General features: G+C 41.8%; 1 protein-coding gene across 11 annotated transcripts in view; it reads left to right on the forward strand.

The window, feature by feature from the left end:
- LOC111843666 (phospholipid-transporting ATPase IH-like) overlaps positions 1-21,451 on the forward strand; it is a 73,749-nt gene extending 52,298 nt beyond the window's left edge. For 4 of the 11 annotated variants that reach the window (XM_072700941.1, XM_072700944.1, XM_072700946.1 and 1 more), the window contains 9 exons: positions 2,559-2,661; positions 2,861-3,006; positions 3,442-3,501; positions 4,325-4,452; positions 5,374-5,509; positions 9,349-9,414; positions 9,510-9,613; positions 10,252-10,417; positions 15,941-17,217. In XM_072700941.1, the coding sequence (XP_072557042.1) occupies positions 2,559-2,661; positions 2,861-3,006; positions 3,442-3,501; positions 4,325-4,452; positions 5,374-5,509; positions 9,349-9,414; positions 9,510-9,613; positions 10,252-10,417; positions 15,941-16,201 (1,170 nt within the window). In that variant the 3' untranslated portion in view covers positions 16,202-17,217. Of the gene's footprint in view, positions 1-2,558; positions 2,662-2,860; positions 3,007-3,441; positions 3,502-4,324; positions 4,453-5,373; positions 5,510-9,348; positions 9,415-9,509; positions 9,614-10,251; positions 10,418-11,878; positions 11,968-15,940; positions 17,218-18,150; positions 19,036-20,527 lie in introns of those variants that run through there. The other 7 variants (XR_011983163.1, XM_072700945.1, XM_072700942.1 and 4 more) reach the window with 7 other exon arrangements.
- Positions 21,452-21,876: the final 425 nt, after the last annotated feature.

The following is a 21,876-nucleotide window of genomic DNA, read 5'->3' on the forward strand; positions in this document are numbered from 1 at the left end:
TTGCCATTCATAGTGTCAGTTCCTTCAGAGAGGTTTTGGAAGAATGTTTGCTTATGGAAGAACGTCTGCTTGTGGAAGAATGTCTGCCCAACAGACTAATTAGGCACTAGGTGTAGTCACTAAAGAGAATGGGGGAGAGAAATAACAGTGCTAGAAAATGAAACATTTTCAGATTATAATACACCTTCTGCAGAGATTTGCCTTGTGTTTAGTTTCATTGCTCATGCAACACAAAGAAAAAAAGGGATCACACAGAGAAAAGGATCACAGAAAAAAAAGGGATCACAGAGAAAAGAATCACAGAAAAAAGGGATCACACAGAGAAAAGGATCACAGAAAAAAAGGGATCACACCGAGAAAAGGATCACATAATAAAGGGATCACACAGAGAAAAGGATCACAGAAAAAAAGGGATCACACAGAGAAAAGGATCACAGAAAAAAAGGGATCACACAGAGAAAAGGATTACAGAAAAAGGGATCACACAGAGAAAAGGATCACAGAAAAAAGGGGTCACACAGAGAAAAGGATCACAGAAAAAAAGGGATCACACAGAGAAAAGGATCACAGAAAAATAGGGATCACAGAAAAATAGGGATCACAGAAAAAAAGGGGTCACACAGAGAAAAGGATCCACAGAAAAAAGGGGTCACACTGAGAAAAGGATCACAGAAAAAAGGGATCACACAGAGAAAAGCATCACAGAAAAAAAGGGATCACACCGAGAAAAGGATCACATAATAAAGGGATCACACAGAGAAAAGGATCACAGAAAAAAGGGATCACACAGAGAAAAGGATCACAGAAAAAAGGGATCACACAGAGAAAAGGATCACAGGAAAAAAGGGATCACACAGAGAAAAGGATCACAGAAAAATAGGGATCACAGAAAAAAAGGGATCACACAGAGAAAAGGATCACAGAAAAAAAGGGATCACACAGAGAAAAGGATCACAGAAAAATAGGGATCACAGAAAAATAGGGATCACAGAAAAAAAGGGGTCACACAGAGAAAAGGATCCACAGAAAAAAGGGGTCACACTGAGAAAAGGATCACAGAAAAAAGGGATCACACAGAGAAAAGCATCACAGAAAAAAAGGGATCACACCGAGAAAAGGATCACATAATAAAGGGATCACACAGAGAAAAGGATCACAGAAAAAAGGGATCACACAGAGAAAAGGATCACAGAAAAAAGGGATCACACAGAGAAAAGGATCACAGGAAAAAGGGATCACACAGAGAAAAGGATCACAGAAAAATAGGGATCACAGAAAAAAAGGGATCACACAGAGAAAAGGATCACAGAAAAAAAGGGGTCACACAGAGAAAAGGATCACAGAAAAAAAGGGATCACACAGAGAAAAGGATCACAGAAAAAAAGGGATCACAGAGAAAAGGATTACAGAAAAAAGGAATCACACAGAGAAAAGATCACAGAAAAAAGGGATCACACCGAGAAAAGGATCACATAATAAAGGGATCACACAGAGAAAAGGATCACAGAAAAAAGGGATCACACAGAGAAAAGGATCACAGAAAAAAAGGGATCACACAGAGAAAAGGATCACAGGAAAAAAAGGGATCACAGAGAAAAGGATCACATAATAAAGGGATCACACAGAGAAAAGGGATCACACAGCAGTGAACCTTCTACTGAATAAAGACGAGTGATCGTGAGCCGCTAGCCTGGGTGCTCACTGGGTAGCTTGCTGCTTTACCCTCCAGGGTTGGTCTTCCCATGATGTGTGGATTGTTCTGTGTGCTCCCTTGGTGGACTGACATCCCATCCATATGCTGCCTGGGACTGGCTCCAGGCCGCCCACAACCCTGACTAGGTTAACTGGTTAGAAGATGGATGGGTGGGTTACATATGGGGTCTGCCTTCAGAACATCCCATCCTGGGTTTACCTCTCCACTTGTGTTTTCCTTGTTTTATTCTGAAAATGTTTTACATGCTGATTTGCACAGTTCTCCTTTCTCTCCGTGTGTTAGGTATCTAAAATCGTTCATTAATTGAAGAGCAAATTTCCAAAACTCAGTCCATTGTGTGTTATTTTTGAGACCATCAACGACTTTAATCAAGGTTCTCCTCATAATATGTTACAGGACTGGGAACCAAAATTCACTTGGTCCTCAAGCAATCCAGTGAAGAATTATCATTCATTTCCCTCAACCAACTTAATCCATGTTTAATGTTCTCAAAAATATATTCTGTGTATTGAGTTAGTTTTGGAAATTTGATCTTCAGTTTTGTTTTCAGTAAATGTTCAAAAAGAAAATCAAAAGAAAATTATTGGAGAGCTTCCCGATTTCCTGATACCGTCTGCTGTGCCTCTGCATTCTCCCTGTGTGAAGACAGTGAGGTCATATTACAAACATATACATTACAAACATATACACTTATTTATTTTTTTATTTACGAATGCTTAGCACTGAACATGTCTTTCTCATTCAAATACCAGTGTCTGATCTCCTAACCAAGCCACCCTGAAGTATTGCAGTCCTTATGCTGACGCTGCAGAGAGGATTCAGATGATGTACCCGATTGTTTCAGATCGTAAAACTGATAAAGGCTTCGAAGGAGCGGCCCATTACCCTGGGCATTGGGGATGGAGCCAACGACGTCAGCATGATTCTTGAAGCTCATGTGGGCATCGGTGAGTGTGACTGAACGGCGGGGGGGGGGGGGGGGGGTTTACATGAGTGTGGCTGCTCTAGCCATATCTTAATGGTCTGTACTGTATCGGTCCCCTTTATGCGTATTAAATACACTTTCTGCAGAGGTTCAGGATTCATAATGAACACAATTAACCTTGTTGACCTCTTCTCTCTTTTTTGATGATTTTTTTTCCCCAGGCATTATGGGTAAAGAGGGTCGTCACGCGGCGCGGAACAGTGATTACGCGATCCCCAAATTCAAGCACTTAAAGAAGATTCTCCTGGTACACGGACATTACTACTACATCAGGATTGCTGAGTTGGTGCAGTACTTCTTTTACAAGGTAAAACAAACTGCGTGATGTAAGCAAATTGATAAAGGAATTAACACCAGCATAGATATTACGCAGCATAGATCAGCCCTTCTGTTTAGTGATATGTTAGTGTCTCATATTGCAAGCATTTACTGTGCTGTTTGTGTTTAGTCTGTTCAGTACAGTGTTTCCCAGTCTGGTCCTTGGGGACCCGCAGATCTGCATTGTTGCTCTCTACTGGGAGCTGGGAGGGAGCAAAAACGTGGACTGTCTGTGGGTCCGTGAGGACCGGGTCGGGAAATATATCCATCCATCTTACAAACACTTTCAGAGATGAGGCAACGTTACTATCCACTGAACCATGCCTCCTCTGTTTAATATGTTTGTGTAAAATTAACATACAACTGTATTCAGGCATTTCTATGTCAAGGTTTTCACTCTGTTTCTCTTTGTCACTCTGTCCAGAATGTCTGTTTCATCTTTCCTCAGTTCCTCTATCAATTTTTCTGCGGTTTCTCACAGCAGGTACGTGCTCCAACAGATAACATGCACTATGAAACCCTAACATATCCAACATATTCAATATTCCAAAATGCTCAATGCCGGACACAGTCTGTGTGTGTGTGTGTGTGTGTGTGAGGTTTACCTATCCTTATGGGGACACAATGTCCCCATAACGTGATAAATATCCGTTTTTTTTCCCTTATGGGGACCGGTTTCCTGGTCCCCATAAGGGAAAACTCTATTTTATAAAAATTGGTGACTGCTATGAAAAAACTAAAAATGCAAAAACTCTTGTATTTTGTTAGGTTACTTATGGTTATGGTTAGGGCAGGGTGGGGGTTAAGGTTGTCATAGTTAGTGTTAGCATTTTTCCCATTGAAATGAATGAGCGGTCCCCATAAGGATATGTTTACCCTACATGCGTGTGTGTGTGTGTGTGTGTGTGTGTGTGCATAATTTATTTTTGCCTAAGTACTGCCCCCTATGCCCAAGTTATTTAAAATGCCTCGCTTTACTGGGATATCATCCCTTTTAATGTACATGTGTCAAAGGCTTTGAGCACCTGTCCCTTAATGCGCCTTAGTAGTGCACAGTACTGCCTGGGATTAACCTACTATAACATTCCTGGTTTCTACTGACCTTCACAGTTCTTCCTCCCCTGGGGACACCATTACAGTTCAATTATCAGATTAGCAGCCGTTGCGTTGAGTATAATCCTACTCGCGGACGATTCGATGCACCCCGCTGTGCTCCAAATACGAAACTCCCAGACTGTCCTGCATCTGCTACTCTGGTGTTCTGTTCTCGCCGGCTAACACTGCCCTCCGCATCCCCGTCTGCTCAGCCTCTGTATGACACGGCCTATCTGACGCTGTACAACATCAGCTTCACCTCCCTGCCCATCCTACTCTACAGTCTCATTGAGCAGCATGTCAGCATGGACATCCTGAAGAGAGATCCGTCTCTGTACAGGTGAGCACTTAACCCTTTTAAAACCCATCTTGCCAGCCTCCCCTCTCCCCCATGCAGATTTGCTCTTTACGTCTCTGACTCGGAAAAAAAGAAAATCCCAGATCATAAATCCATCTCTTTACAACTCTTGTATGGGGTGAGTACTGTAGTCTTCATTTGTGACTAAAGCAGAATTAAATCCCTCTCGGAATGCCCACCTATTCGAAGGACCTGCTTTTGTATTAAACTGGATCGGTGAAATAGTGCAGGCAGGCCTTAGGGACGGTTACAGTTAATCCAGCATCACTACTGAAAGGAGATTAATGGAGATAATGGTAGACAAGGGGATGAGTTTCCTGCGCATTTCTCCTTCCTTCCTTTGACAGCAGCGACCTGCAGAGCCCATGTCCCACATGAAGTTTACTTTTACTGAACTTCCCAGCTGAACTTCCCAGCTCTCGGCTTTTCCCCCAATGGCTTTTCAATGAAGACTGTGATGGTTACACTTCGAAATGTTCTCTATTTAAATATGTTTCTACCTTCTATTTCAGTACTCGCCATTTGTGGATTTGTGCTTTTAAGCTAAATTTATATCCTGCGAGAGGGTTTTTTTGGTTCCTTTTTCTTTTAAAAATCAATAGAAAGGCCACAACCCTTCACAGCTACCAAGCTCGCAAACCTGGCCACTCTGCTGAGCTGCGGGGGCTTAATGACTGATGAAAAACTATTTTTGTTATTTGCTGAGATGGTTAAAGATCTTTCCAAGGTGAATTTGGTTTATTGGCATGATTGTGTCAGTGTCGGGCACTTGGAGGAGGCTGACTGATGAAGCACTCTAGGCTCTAACACAGCACTGTTAATCAGCTCTGAACTCTGGGCTCCTGATACGGACATAACTTCCGGATTTTTTGCCAGTTTTCACATCTTGTGTGTCTCCTGCAGGGACATCTCTAAGAACTCCCTCTTATGCTGGCGGATCTTTATCTACTGGACGTTCCTGGGCGTGTTTGACGCCGCTGTCTTCTTCTTCGGGATTTACTTCCTTTTCGACGATGCCACTTTCACCAGCAATGGGCAGGTAAGGTGAGAACGCCTCAGACGTTGCCCACCAGAGGGCCAACTTTAGGGGGTTTCTTCCTAACAACAATCCTTATAAAACAGATTAATCTGTACCATAACTTCTCCATGTACCTCCTTTTAGCAAAAGGCCAAATACGAGAAATTTCTGACGTGCGTGGCATTGTTAAAGAGGCAAACACATGACTCTGTTGCTAACAAAAGTCTCACACATGCAGGCCCTCATTCACAGGGGCCTTCTCATTCACGTCCGACCCGCAGTAGCTCGTTACGCTGAGGACATCTGTCTCATTCGCGTCCGACCCGCAGTAGCTCATTACGTTGAGGACATCTGTCTCATTCGCGTCCGACCCGCAGTAGCTCGTTACGCTGAGGACATCTGTCTCATTCGCGTCCGACCCGCAGTAGCTCGTTACGCTGAGGACATCTGTCTCATTCGCGTCCGACCCGTAGTAGCTCGTTACGCTGAGGACATCTGTCTCATTCACGCCCGACCCGCAGTAGCTCGTTACGCTGAGGACATCTGTCTCATTCACGTCCGACCCGCAGTAGCTCGTTACGTTGAGGACATCTGTCTCATTCACGTCCGACCCGCAGTAGCTCATTACGTTGAGGACATCTGTCTCATTCGCGTCCGACCTGCAGTAGCTCATTACGTTGAGGACATCTGTCTCATTCACGTCCGACCCGCAGTAGTTCGTTACGCTGAGGACATCTGTCTCATTCGCGTCCGACCCGCAGTAGCTCGTTACGTTGAGGACATCTGTCTCATTCGCGTCCGACCCGCAGTAGCTCGTTACGCTGAGGACATCTGTCTCATTCACGTCCGACCCGCAGTAGCTCGTTACGCTGAGGACATCTGTCTCATTCACGTCCGACCCGTAGTAGCTCGTTACGCTGAGGACATCTGTCTCATTCACGTCCGACCCGCAGTAGCTCGTTACGCTGAGGACATCTGTCTCATTCGCGTCCGACCCGCAGTAGCTCGTTACGCTGAGGACATCTGTCTCATTCGGGTCCGACCTGCAGTAGCTCGTTACGCTGAGGACATCTGTCTCATTCACGTCCTACCCGCAGTAGCTTGTTACGCTGAGGACATCTGTCTCATTCGCGTCCAACCCGCAGTAGCTCGTTACGTTGAGGACATCTGTCTCATTCGCGTACCTGTCGCAGTAGCTCGTTACGTTGAGGATGTCTGTCTCATTCGCGTCCGTGCCGCAGTAGCTCGTTACGTTGAGGACGTCTGTCTCATTCGCGTCCGCACCGCAGTAGCTCGTCACGTTCAGGACATCTGTCTCATTCGCGTCCGTGCCGCAGTAGCTCGTTACGTTGAGGAAGTCTGTCTCATTCACGTCCAACCCGCAGTAGCTCGTTATGCTGAGGACATCTGTTTCATTCGCGTCCGACCTGCAGTACCTCGTTACGCTGAGGACATCTGTCTTATCCTTTATTTATATCACATTAACCTTTTTGAATTTTTTTCTGCTCAGCTTATTTTTTCAGTTTCAACATCCTGATTTTTACTCTTTTTTTCTTCTTCCTCCTCTTTGTATTCTTGTTGTTATTTGTTTTGCCCTTTTACTTCTCTTCCTTTCCTCAGCTAATGACCACCAACACACAAATGGTAAGCCTGTCCCTTTCTCTCGGCTTCCTGTTTTGGTTTCGCCGTTTCCCCCATAATGCATCAGTCCCTCATATTTCGTATAGTCCATTTCTTTTTCTTCTGTGCCCAGTCTTCCCACACACCGCGGTTGGCGTAGGCAACCCCATCCATGTCTTGCTGTTTCATTGTGGTAGTTTCCGTAATGTAGGACCACATGCTGTCATCATGTGAGCCTGGTTACCATACGTGTGGAGTGATGGTAACCGACAAAACCATGTAGCGCTTGTAGGACACATCTCTACTAACTTCAATGGCAAAAGATAATTCAACGCAAAATTGCAGAGGCGCCCTTATTTCATAGAGTATATCATATGGCACATCACTCTGTGTAAGTGATGCTAAAGGGTATTCATTAAAATGTAGACGACTGTATAATCAGTGTTTCATAATTATGCATAATATATATGCATTCAAACTTAAAGTAAATAAACTTCAACTGAATCTGTTTTATTGACTGCTTTTGATGTATGTATTTAAATGGAGCAAACAAACACTAATAAAATGACCAATCATTTTGGCAATGGTAAGTTAAGGCCCATTAACTCCTTGCACTTCCTGAATTTCATTTGCCTTTGAAATAATCAAGTATAGCTTCCATGTTATTTGTTTGGAAAACACAGTAAGAGCACAAACAGATAGTGAGTATGTTTACATTAATTAGAGCCCCATTTATAGAGTAAATGTTTTTTCAGGGGCAATTGAGTCAATACGGTAAATTACCAGAACAAGTATTTTTATTAGGACAGCAATAATATTATTGTATTTGCACTTGGGTGAAACTGACCTTTCTAATAGTCAACAGTAACAGGGACTTGTGACATTCTTCTGCTTTTTGCACTATGGTTTTTCAAAAGTTCAACATCGTAGGAAGATCACTGACCTGATCTTGACACTATTTAAATTGGGCAGCGTTGGGATGTGTGTCCTTTTCGTTCCAGTTTTCTTTCAGTGAAATAATCAGAGATTGATTATTATGATTTGGAATTATGGAACATTTTGACGTGAAACTGCAATGTGCAAAACAGTATGAAGCTCCAGAATAGGCACTGGCCAGACTGCGTATCCAGTCTAGCCTGGAGTCGTTCCCAGGAAGCACAGAACACATGGCAGGGAAAGACCTCGGGTAGAATGCCAGTGTAAACACAAGCTGTCAGCATGTTTGATAGAATACTGAGTAATTGTATTCAAGATCAATGTAAAATAACTATTGAATACAGTGAAAGCAGATCAAGGTTAAAAGTAGCATCAAACGCTAAATGAAACATTTAAAATGCAGATAGTTCACAAGAGATTTGTAGGGCGGTTCTAGGTCAGAAACGATTCCCAGTTTACCTGTTGGCGAGATTAGTTTTATGAACCCTTGGTTTCAGATGTGACATCAGTGCGGTGCTCACAGTCGCCCGCTGGATGCTGAAATGCAGAAACGCGTTGTGTCATGTGCCAATTGGTGTGACAGATTAAAAGCGATGCCGCCAGGCCAAGCTCCGTCTTTGAAATTCAATTACCGATGAGGGGCTGGAGTGCACTCGGGAGGTGTGTATGCACACGGGAACTTTGTGTGCACACGGGAGCTGTGTGTGCACTCGGGAGCTGTGTGTGCACTCGGGAGCTGTGTGTGAACTCAGGAGCTGTGTGTATACACGGGAACTTTGTGTGAACTCGGGAGCTGTGTGTGCACACGGGAGCTGTGTGTGCACTTGGGAGCTGTGTGTGAACTCGGGAGCTGTGTGTATACACGGGAACTTTGTGTGAACTCGGGAGCTGTGTGTGCACACGGGAGCTGTGTGTGAACTCGGGAGCTGTGTGTGTACACGGGAGCTGTGTGTGCACTCGGGAGCTGTGTGTGAACTCGGGAGCTGTGTGTGCACACGGGAGCTGTGTGTGCACTCGGGAGCTGTGTGTGAACTCGGGAGCTGTGTCTGCACACGGGAACTTTGTGTGCACACGGGAACTTTGTGTGAACTTGGGAGCTGTGTGTGCACACGGGAGCTGTGTGTGCACTCGGGAGCTGTGTGTGCACTCGGGGTTTCAAATGTGTTTTTAACAGGCTGTTCAGATTTGATATGCAGTGACTTTTTTGCTGATTTTCCTCATTCAAATGAAGTTTTTGGTAACAAACAGATTCCGCCGGTCGGGAGCCTCATTATTACACACGTTGCGTTGTGTTATTCTTACAGATGTTTGGCAACTGGACGTTTGGAGCACTTGTCTTCACCGTTTTAGTCTTCACCGTCACACTAAAGGTAACTCCCTTCTCTGCACCCAGTGCATATTATGGCATTAACATTGCACCAGTGTTAGTTCATTGGTTTATTTTTTCTTTCTTGATTAATTTCAGCTGGCTCTGGACACGCACTACTGGACGTGGATTAATCACTTTGTCATTTGGGGTTCCTTACTCTTCTACGTTGTCTTCTCGTTGCTGTGGGGAGGCATTATTTGGTACATTTCTCCTTCATATGTGCATTTGCATTCTCCACATTTCCGTAATTGCAAATTAATCTGTTGACATACAGCGGTGTGCAGAAGACTTAAACTGCCAAAGAAAATAGCTTGAATTCTTTGTTGTTGTAAAACCATGATTTTATGTTTCATACCTTAACCTCTCCTAAAGTCACCACAGAATTTTCAGCAACCAATATACCCATGTGTTTGTTATCCTGTCTACAAGCAGACCATATTTAACTTGTTAATATCTTGCTAAATAATTTAATTATGTTAAATGAGCTGGTGGTGAAATTTAATGAATACATCAAATGGTTCAGATGCTCCTAAAGAGAGGTTTGGGAGCCAAAGCTGTGGTCTTCATGCCATCCAGCAAGATACCAGTAACTTTTTGGAGAACAGAAGAATGTCTTGCTACTTTTAATCGTGTTACAGTTCATTTGCATATATTATAAGGTTTTTTTCAAGATCAAATTGTGTTTTTTTTTTCTAAACATTTATTTGACAGTCTAAGACTGTGTTTTTTATTATTTCATATTTGTTTTGTATGAAATGATAAATCTGGTATTTTGAAACGTACCATAATTTGGGTATGAGTGGGTTTGGGAAATGAGTGCCTCTGGCTCCCCCTACAGGCCGTTCCTGAACTACCAGCGGATGTACTACGTGTTCATGCAGATGCTGTCCAGTGGGCCGGCCTGGCTTAGCATCGTCCTGCTGGTCAGCGTTAGCCTGCTACCCGACGTGCTGAAGAAGGTGCTCTGCCGGGCCTTGTGGCCAACCACCACCGAGCACATCCAGGTGAGCTGAACACACCAACGCCTAAGCCGGTTCACAAAGCTGAGATAGGGTTAGATTAACTGGACCACTTATAAATAATATCATAAATAATAAATATATAAAGTATAAGCAATGTTTATATTATATTTGTCCACTGGCCTTTACAATTATATTTGCTGTGGGTATTTTCCTGTATTTTGGAAGCGATTTAAAATTAAGGTTATTATCTAAACTTTTCACCTTTTCATATATTTATTGGGTGGTTTTATTCACTGAAAGAAAAAAAATCTGAATTGTAAAGTACTGGTAGAAAATTAAATCTACTTAAATAAATAAATCTACCTAAATAAATCTAAAATAAATCTACCAATACTTTATAAGAAGATTTGGGAGAGTGAAGTGATTTTCTCAGTTGGATTTTAGACTTTCCTTCTGTTCTTTCCTCCTTGAATTGCAGCCATCAAAGTATCATCCACAGCTTCCACTTCCTCACCAGTTAACACTAAAATCAGAGAAATAAAAGAAATATGCACATATAAGTTGAGACATCAGTCACGCTTTCTTCCTTAGATGGGAACCAGTTTATCGTGAGCTATTAAAACTGGTTACCAACTGGATTTTGATATTATGATTATGTGACTCACTGTAATTCACAAGGAACAAACATCTATAAGCATGTTGATATGCCTCAGAAGTCCTTAGTAAGATTAAAATAAGTTCGGGAAATTAAATGGCTCAGTGAAATACAGTACCTGTCAAAAGTCTGGCCACAACAACTGAAAATCATTTGTTTTCCATAAAGATAATGACCCTAAGCTCACTTCAAGGTTATTTATAAATAAGTATTATCTTGTGAACAAGGAACGAGATGGAGGGCTGTGACAGATGACCTGGTCCTCACAGTCCCCCAACCTAAACCCTACAGAGCTGCTTTGGCATGAGTTGGATGGAAAAGTAAGAGCAAGGTAGCCAACTTGTGCCCAGAACTTGTCCATCAGGACTGTTGGAGAAGCATTGCAGGTGGCTACATTTGGAAGCTGGTTGAAAGAATACCAAGAGTCTGCAATGCTGTCATCGAACCAAAAGGGGACTATATCGAAGAGTCTAAGATTTCAAAATATTTTCAGATGTTGAACGCTTGACTTAGTCATTGCAATATTTCATATGTATTACTTCTTTGCTTTGAGGCATTTTACTATAAGTTGAATAACAGCTAAAATATAGATAAATGCAGGTATGTCAAGACTTTTGATTGGTACAGTAGGTGAAATCAACATTAATTGACGGTGTATAAAATGTGTTTTAAGATGTCCTTTTTTATTTAGCGCTAAATTCTCAAACACAGTGGAATGTCAAAGCTGCAGATTTTATTCCTGTGCCATCTTCCTCTTCCTCTTCCCTGTTCTCCACTCCTTTCCCTTCTCTCGGAACCTCCAACCCTCCGGTCGCGTCTGTGCCTGACTCACTTCCGGGAAACGGCAGACTAAGCGACAGTGCCTTGCTGTTGAGCGGTCCGCCATCTTTATGCTGTCACAGACCTCCAGCAGTATAGGTTTTTAGAAGAAGGGGAGGTGAATATTTCACAGTTTCTGCATGATTACACCTGTGATGGCTGTGGGATACTCCTCATATGGGATACATGTCATGTGAGATACTCCTCATGTGGGATACATGTCATGTGGGATACTCCTCATGTGGGATACTCCTCATGTGGTATACTCCTCATGTGAGATGCTCCTCATGTGGGATACTCCTCATGTGAGATGCTCCTCATGTGGGATACTCCTCATGTGAGATACTCCTCATGTGGTATACTCCTTACGTGAGATACTCCTCATGTGGTATACTCCTTACGTGAGATACTCCTCATGTGAGATACTCCTCATGTGGGATACTCCTCATGTGAGATACTCCTCATGTGGGATACTCCTCATGTGGGATACACGTCATGTGGGATACTCCTCATGTGAGATACTCCTCATGTGGGATACTCCTCATGTGAGATACTCCTCATGTGGGATACTCCTCATGTGGTATACTCCTCATGTGGGATACTCCTCATGTGGGATACACCTCATGTGGGATACTCCTCATGTGGGATACTCCTCATCACTATCGCCAGTTAATGCTGCTTTACATGAACCTTTGTTGCTCTTTTCTGCTCACTAACTTGCTCTTAATCAATGTTACATTGTGGCAGATAAGTAAATCAGACTTTAACGCTTTTTGAAATGTTTATTTTAATGCAAATCAGCCACAGTAGCTAAATCAGAAAGATTTATTATAAACATACACAGCAAGCAGCCTTCGTTTTCTGCAGTGGTTGGCAGTTGAGTTCAGGTAGTCGGTGATGGTATCCCCTGGAATTCCTCAGCCTCCGCATGGTCTCGTCCTCCGTGCAGAAGGACGTGCTGTTTCAGTGTGCATGCCTGCATGTACCTCAACACATTTTTCTTTTTAAGTTTATTCATGTTTGTTTGTGCTTCCGCAAGCCAGAACTCAAGATGGATTCTAAATGTTGGACTTGTACCAGAAGTGAGCCGCAGTCCTTTATACCTCAGTATTTGAGCTCCAAAGGCAGTTCTGAGCAAGCAACTTACACTTTTGTGCCTGCAAATGCTAGGTGTTGCTCCAGTGGTCGGGGAATCACACCCAACATGCTCCACCAGATGATTAGAGCATTAGATGTAGGTGCTGACACATGGGCACTACAGCACTCTTAATGCGATTGCATTACACACAGCAGCCACAAGTACTCCTAATGTGTTTATGTACGCCTCTGTAGCCTGAAAACAAGAACGGAACGGTTTAGGAGGAGTTTTTACCCACAAGCAGTGAGACTCCTAAACCACAGCACATAACGGGGCAACACAATGGACAACTACACACACAACTTAATTTCTTCCATCTGTAAATTATAAAAACATCTGTACCTCATGGCACATCTGCACCTTACCTTGTCTGCACCTATGGCACTTTATTTATTACATGGTAAATGCATATTTACTTCTGTATATAGATGTATATAAATTCGTTTTTCCTCTTTTTACACTTATCCTCTGTTAGTACCTATATACTTATCCTACGTCTAGCACAGTCGGAGTTCAGCCAGGAAAACACATTTCACTGTATGTTGTACCAGCTATAACTACATGTGACAAATAAAGAATCTTGAATCTTGAATCTACTGCCAAGCTCCAAAAAAAAAAAATCAAAAACAAATGAATTGCTGCCACCTTGTGTTGGGAGTGGTATTGCAGGCGTAGGTTTAACCATATATGCATCTATTTTTAAACAAGCGCTCATCCAATTAGGTCATCCCTGTTTTCATCAGTGTCACAGATTAACATGGAGCACATGCTGGAATGGCCAATAGTGCATCACAGGGTACTTTCAAATACGCTTCCAGAAGGAACTGACCTTATCCTGGAGTGGGGGGGGCATGCAAACACCTTTCACAGACTGCATGCTAGCTTTCCATCTGCAGAACCACAGGTGCTCCAGTACCAACACTGCTGTCTCCTGAACCAGCTTAGGTACCGTATCCTGCTTTAGTACCTCAACCTTATCCTGCTTTAGTACCTTATACCTGAGCTCATGGCAGAAAATGACTCCATTATGTTTTAAAAAGTCATTCACATGCCCTTGGATTTGGCAGAACAATGTCTTATCCCACAAACAACTCATCTGAGCAGTGAAAAATCACAAACAATAAGTGTGAAAATACTGGAGACTGCACTGGGAAGGCATTAGAGATCATAACAACTGATTTTTATATGCTTCCAATGTCATTCTTGGAAGTGACATGTAAAATACATCAACAGTTGGATATTCTCTTCCGTGGTGTTTGCACCTTGAGAACATTCTGGAAAACCACAGGGTCAATTTAGGACCTTGTATTGGATTTAGCCAGTGATAAATCTCCTGTGTTTCTCGCAAGGTGGCAAAGTTAAAGCCGTATGGCTGCACCTGCTGTGTACAGAACAAGGAAGACTCGACCTTGGGGACAGCTGTCACCTGCAGCCAGGGTTCCCTCCTTGATGAGACGTGGCCACCCAGTGAGGCCTGACCGAGGCCTTAGCTGTATCAGAGTCAGAGGCCCAGGCCCTGCTTGTCGCTGGGCTGGTTTGCTGCATTTTCTGAAGGACTGGGAGCATATATTGGCGAGTTTCTGATTGGTCAGTCAGTTGTGTTCTTCCTCACTGTGTTAGGATAGAATGCCTATTATTGTCACTATACACATGTACAATGAGATTAAAAGCAGCTCCTCCAGTGCAAACATGTATGTAGAACAACAACAAACAATAAACAAAAAGCTCTGCGGCGCTATATATATACATATGGAAAGAATAAATAACTAAATAGGGTTTTTTATATACAGTGTGATATGCAGTGTGGGTTATTGCACATTATTTAAGTATTACACAGTAATGATGATCATGTGCAGTGAGTAGTGGATGTTGGACACAGAGCATCCAGTTACCTCGACATACAGCCTAGTCTGTAATATCATAAAGAAGCAAACACAGTCACACACTTAAAGAGTTTCACCCAGAATCGTAATTTGTAGACAAATTAATTAAAAAATAGTTCTTCGCAGTCTAAACCGCTAACATATACTAAGCAGGTTCCGTCAATAAAATTGCTTGAGTAGTATATTAATGGCTTGGCTTTAAATATGAACTAATAGTATTAGAAATTTGATGCTACCCACAGGATTGCAAATGATTTTCTTCAACTGGGAAGCCCCATTAAAAAGCAACTACTGCCACCTAGTGTCTCGAGTGGTGTTGCACATAGGGTGTTAATTCCTGTGTCCTTCACCCACTTATTTTGTATAAAAATACTCACACAGGTATGCATTGTCAAAGAAACACGTTCCTCATGCCATTACTACTGAAAACTCCTTAGTGGAACATGCAGTGATTTCAGTCCTAGGTACTGTTCCCAAGGTCCTCCCTAATAGGACAGAGCATCCAGCTAGAGGGCTGAGGAGATCTTGAGGAGCGACCCCTGAAGGTCATGGAGAACCAGAGCATTTGGTTTTCTGGTCTTTCCAGCACTCATCATATGAACAGACCATCTGTTCGCTTTTTTTGCAGTGTTGGCCATTGACATCAGTTATTAGCAGGATTTTTGAGGCATTTGGTTCTGATTCTGTAGGTTAAGTATAAGAGAGAAACTGTAGAAGAGTTTAACACATACATGCAGAGGTGAATAATTCAGGTCCAGAAAGTAAAAATCCAGACCAAGATTTTATGTCAACTAACCAGTTGAGTACTCTGCGACTGTCACTCTGTATACTCAACTAGTTGGTTGAAGCAAAATCTTGGGCTGGATTTTTATCTCCTGGCTCTGAACTATCCACCTCTGCTTACACATGCACAAATTTCCTCACAACGTAGATGGCTTGGGGCTGAACTCTCAGCTACCACTCACTGCACGGCTTCCTGTGAGTTTTCTTATTTGTGTCTGCTGTTTTTGGGCTGCAGTTCTATCGAGTGCCCAGTGGCAAATGGTCTTTCTCTCTCCCTATTCCTGCAGAACGCTGAGAAGCTCTACCTGGGCCAGCTGTCGGAGTTCACCCCATTGTCCTCGCAGTGCACCACCCCTCACAGGAGTGGCGAGGCCCCCAGTTGCAGCCAGAGAAGGTCTGAGTCCTTCCCCAAGAAGCTCACCTACTCCGGCTGGAACCACAACTCTGACTACCACACTGTTAGGCCTTCTCCGGGATTTGGGAATGACTTCCAGCCTTCAGATTCCGGCTATACTTTGGGAAGGCCTGGACTGGAGACTTCAGTGTGATATTTAATCCATGCCTTTAAAGAGAAGTCACACGCACACGTGCATAAACACACATGCTGGTGAATGGCGAACTGTCGCACCCTGTGCAGAGGATCAGTTAAGCTCTGCCAGCTCTGGACTGTGATCCCCTCAAATATGTAAGTTGGGATGCACAGTCTGGAACCGTATGATCTGCAACCCCTTTAGTTCTGGTGCAAAGACTATCATAACGTGTTTTTCTTCATTCCCCCGAAATTCATCTGTCACCCCTACAGGTGATATTACTTGAAAGAAAAAGTCTTATTTTCTAACTATACAAAGGAGAACTGTTCTAATTATCATCACTTCAAAGTACCTCTTTCATCTTCCTATTTATGTTTTAAATGATCGTTTAGCTTTTTTTACTTTTCTCTTTCTTTTCCTGCTTTTCTTAGCGGAAACTGGTGTTGCCTTTGTGCAAATCTGTTGAGGAACACGCCACAGGACTGTCCAGTATCACTGTAAGTCACTGTAAGTCACTGTAAGACCGTGGAAAGTCAGCTGTCCCCGCTCCACTCCCGGTAGATGTGTGTGCTGGCCTCTGTGTAGCACTGCTTACAGTGGCGAGGCGTATGGCGGATGGACCAGTCAGAGATTCAGCCCAGCTGCTTAGCTGCATAGACACTGCTTGTCCCATGAGCGTTGACTGGAGCTAGCAGAAGCTGTGTTAGCTAGTTAACCTGATGGGGCTTTGAATGTGCTGTTGTGTATGTATGGGCCAGTAACATATTGAATGCTGGTAATGGCATTAAATAACAAACATGACATTGAAACATAGTTTGACTGCTAAGGCTGTGTTTCTGGGTGTGTTTAAAGTTTTTTTTTATTATTATTAAATACATAATAATTTGTTTGTTTGGGGTCAGGAAGAAATAATGGAGTATTTTTAACAGTCCACCTAAAAATATAGGTTTGTTATATATTTCTGCATTTATCAGAAAGTCAGAATTGTTTCCTTATAACAGAAAAGTAAAAGAGTGAGACTTCACTCAAAGTAATCTATCTGTATTATAACTGCGGGGTCCTGGCTGGGGGGTGGAGATGGGGTGGGGGGGGATTTAAAGTGTATTCCAGGCTGGGTAAAAACTAGATGGAATGATGTAAAATAATATTTTCAGGGGAAATATATATATCTTAGTTTTTATTTTGAAAAGCTGCATTTTTATGAAAAGTGTTAAATGAGGAAATAGAGAAAGGGTTTGTAACCTCAAGATTGCTATTTTTGGTCTCAGTGCAGCCTTGTTGTAATCAGAATAGCTGCAGTTGAATTCTCTTACTGCATTAATGAGCGCAGTAAATGCTGAGTGTCTGTCCTACAACTGATGCATGCACCGAATCAGCTGTGTGAACTATTGGGGAAATGTTTGAACATTAAGAGGTGGTGCTGAATGGAGAGTAAAAGTGGGCGTGCAGACCACGTGCATCTCATCTCACGATCAGAGAAGGTTCTTCATTCTGTCTGTCTTTCTAAAATTTTGCCCTGCCGGTTAGAACCAACATACCTTATAGCCACACGATCGCGTGTCAGTCATGAGAAGCGGCAGCGAATATGCGAAGGTCATAGGACAGGGCTTACACGGCTCACACAGCGTCCGTGTGCGTGACGTGACCCCCGGGCCTTAAAAGCATTTTTCTGCCTTAAAAACGGTGGTTTCCTTTAATGCTACGCTAAAGTCAGGAGCCAAAGGATAAGGACAAGGATACAGCAAGGATTTGATTGTTTTTCTTTGTTATTCTGGGAATAAAAGGCCGGTAGAGACGTTTTAGCCCCTGTTTAATGGCCTTTAGTGGATCTGGCTGCTGTCACATCAGCTTCTCAAGGCTGCTTTGGTGACAATCGATTTACTTACTAACCCTGTATAGTAATGGTCCAGTGTTCACTCTGCCCACCTCATCTCTGCTCTAATTTATTCATATTGCTCCTCTTCTAGCACTTTCCGCTGTGCCCACTGCTGTCACTCACACTCGATTGGGCAGGCAGAAGATGGTCATGTTTCAATCAGGGCTCGGCCAATATGAAACCTTGATAACCCCAAATATCGGCAAAGATAATTTAATATGGTCAAATATTAAAGTTACCAGTAGTTTTAGTTAAGCAAAGGTTTGAATGGCTAAATCAACCTGTCCCACTCAATGTAATGTAGTATTAAAATGATATAAATATAAATAAGCCACCATATGACCTTATCATTTAATCATATGTAGATAGGCTAATTTGAACTCTCATAATGATGAATTCTTACACTTAAAGTACATTGTCTGGTGTACTTAGCGAAAAAAACCCTACAAATGAACTGTGATCCCTCAAAAAAGTTACACAAAGTCATTTTCTTATCATTTCTGGTGCTTTATTGGCAGGTTTTCCCGCTGCTGCCGATACATTAATGGAATTTTATATCGGCCAACTTTACCAGCAGATGATATATCGGTTGAGTTCTAGAAAAGTGTTGTATTTTTTTCCAGTTTCCATTCTTGATCGAGGATTTTGAATTTGGATTACGGGCATTAGGTTTTCATTACAATGTTTAGAGGTATGTCATGTATAATGTTAAATATATAGCACAACACATTTTAGAACGGTTATGAGGCTTTTCCTGTGTATAGTGCTGCTACTTGGGAGTACAGAGACTGACAGAAATGAGCACATTTGGGAATTCAGCTGTGTCAAGCCCTTCAGATGTCTCTGTTTCACCATCTTTCATTTTCATCTGAGGTGCGTGGATGTGTGTTTTGGTCTGTGGCCTGGGGATGGTTTTAGGAACCTCTTTTCTGTTTTTCTTTCATTGGTTGCTTCCACATGTCCCCCCCCCCCCCCCCCCCCCCATACAATACCTCATATCATTGTAGGTCACCCCAGTAGAGGGAGACAGACAGGGGGTTTTTTTCTTTCTTTTTCTTTACATTTCTTGGCTGTCGACTTGAATGAAGGTGCCTTGTGGTCCTGTTGTGTTGTGCTGTACAAATATGAGGTTTGCTGTTTTGTAAAGGGACTTATACAAACCTCAAAAATCTGTTTGGTCATTTTCATGTATAAAGTGTCACTGCTGCTCTCTGTGAGATTCAAATGTATTCAAGTACTGAATTTTTTTACTTTGAAGACATTAAACAGAAAACCACTTTACATGCATAGTGCTAAGTATCCTAAGGAATAAAAAACAATCAGTCAATGAATGTTAAGACTTATGGATGTACGTGTAATGAAAAAATTCCCATTCAAGTGATTAAGTAGATTCAAAGTAGATTAAACATGTTTAATGCCTGACAATGAGGAATAACCAGTAACGAAACATAACACAACAATCCGGGTCACAACACAAGCCAAGCCCAGAAACAATCCAAGGCCATAAATACTACAAATCCAGATCTGCAGCCAGAGTCCTGAGAAACCAATAGAAGTAAATTTTAAGTATGACAAGTAAACAGTTCAGCAATGAACAGGCTCAGTACTTCTCAAAGGCGTCATTATACACCCCTCGTTTTAATCACGGAATATGTCTAGTATTCTGGGGAGGTAGGGCATGAACTGTTCGGGTGTGACTGCAGGGATTGCTGGCTAGAAGCAGATATTACAGGTAGTCTTAGTTGTGAGGGATGTTCTGTTGATGTTATACCAATGTTAAACCAAAAGCAGTGCCACACTTAACACCGAACTGATCTATATATCATTGCATTTCAATCTCTTGAGACTTACATGATTTCTAATCATTTTAGGCCTACATTACAAAAAATACTTATATATTTCCAAGATATTTATAAAGTTTTTAAAGTAATGCAGTTTATGTTCTGAGAAATACTGAGAAATAAGGATTCCAAACCTGATCTGATATTCGTGGCTGAATGTGACTGATGTTACACTTTACTGTAGAATCTCTGCTGTAGATTTCCAAGGAAACCTTTGATTTGTTTGGTAACATTGAATTTACTGTCTATAATATAAATGTATGCCATGACTAACAATGTGAATAACTTTCATTTTGATCCCTTGATTTCCTCCCTCGTTGCACATCGACCGTTATGCGAGATTTTATCTGTTATGAAGAGACCTACGAGATATTAAAGACCTTCAGAATCTATGCATCATTGATAAACATTCATACAGTGCTTGTGAAAGTTTGTAGTTATTATGAACGTGATATGACCAGGAAATATAGCATCTTGTATTGAGGTGTTTACCAAAGGAGAATTTAATCTAACAATCTTACTGCTGAATGATATAGTGACACTGAACTTTAACTGTTGAAAGAAAAACTATGACAGAACACTTTTGAGACACATGAATTTCTAAGGCTTTCCTCTTTCTTCTTGTAGTTAGTTCTCAGGCTACCTTTGGACCTTTGGATTATGCGAGTCAAACCGTATGAGAACTTAAACCAAAATGGGTGTGACTTGCAAACAAGCTGCAAATAAGCATCTGAATTCTGAATGTACTTGATTCTCTCTTCAACAACGGATATATCCAAGGCTCATTTACTACTGAAATGGTATTAACAAGACCTTCGTAGTCATTTACCACATTAACAGAATGCCTGTATTTGTTTCAGACATACATCCTTATTATCAGTGTACAAGTCTTGTAAGACTTAATACTAAATTAAATGCATTATCCTGTTCAGCCCCTTGTGAAATTTGAGAGGTAGTTTTGAAATGGCAGTTCCATCTATTAACATAGATCGTCTTTTGTAATTATAACAAGGATTATGTTTTGCTACTTTTTATACAAAACATAAAATGCAGTTTGCCATGTATTTTGTTCAGTTTCTTAAATGCCACGTCAGCATATTAATTGAATTGAATAATAACTTTGAATGAGCATCGTTCATACGTCACACTTTTATAAAGGCTGTACACATAGTCTCATAATGAAAATATTTTGAAGGAACATTAAACCAAATAAATTACTATTTTTTGACTATATTGACTTAATATCTGGCTCTACCGACTCTTGATACATTAAATTTGTTTATCTTCACCTTATGCCAGCTTTTGCATTTAAACAGAATGTGTATTTTCAAATACTTCAGCACAAGGCGTGTCCCAAACTTGGAATATGTCAAAGTGCATATTTCTGTGTATTCTGAATAATGTTCATATACAGAAAGTCCTGTTTATTGAAGTACATCTTTTTTTTTTAGTTTTTTTGTATATAGTTTTTAAAAAAGAATTATATTGAGAGCCTCACTGTTATAGCCTTGGAGATGTACATCTGGTTGTAATAAAGACGACAGAAAACGAGCTCTTTGGTTTCCAGCTGTTCTTCTTTAAAGCTGATGGGACTGACCTGAAAATATCTGCTATTGCCTATTAATCAGCCTGTCCTACGAGTCTCTCTGCAAGCTGCAGTAACCCAGAACCTGCATGCTGCTCTTTTAGGCTTTAATTCCAAAGACTGTTACTATCAACTACAACAAGTAGCTTCTTATTTCCTGATAAAACACACAGAAGTGTCATCAGGACATGGGCTATTCCAGTTATGCAGTAATATAAAGCAGCAGCTATAATCAGTAATCTGTTGCTTTATTTTAGTGTAACTGTAATTGTTTTACTTTAATTCCTGCGTGTTAGTAGTTTATCTAATTTGTAATTGATGCCAGATGGTGTATCTGCTACAGTACATTATCATTGAACTTGTGCTGTATTCAGACAAGGGCGCTCGACAG

The sequence above is a fragment of the Paramormyrops kingsleyae genome, chromosome 16, assembly GCF_048594095.1.
Source record: "Paramormyrops kingsleyae isolate MSU_618 chromosome 16, PKINGS_0.4, whole genome shotgun sequence".
NCBI classification, from domain to species: domain Eukaryota; kingdom Metazoa; phylum Chordata; class Actinopteri; order Osteoglossiformes; family Mormyridae; genus Paramormyrops; species Paramormyrops kingsleyae.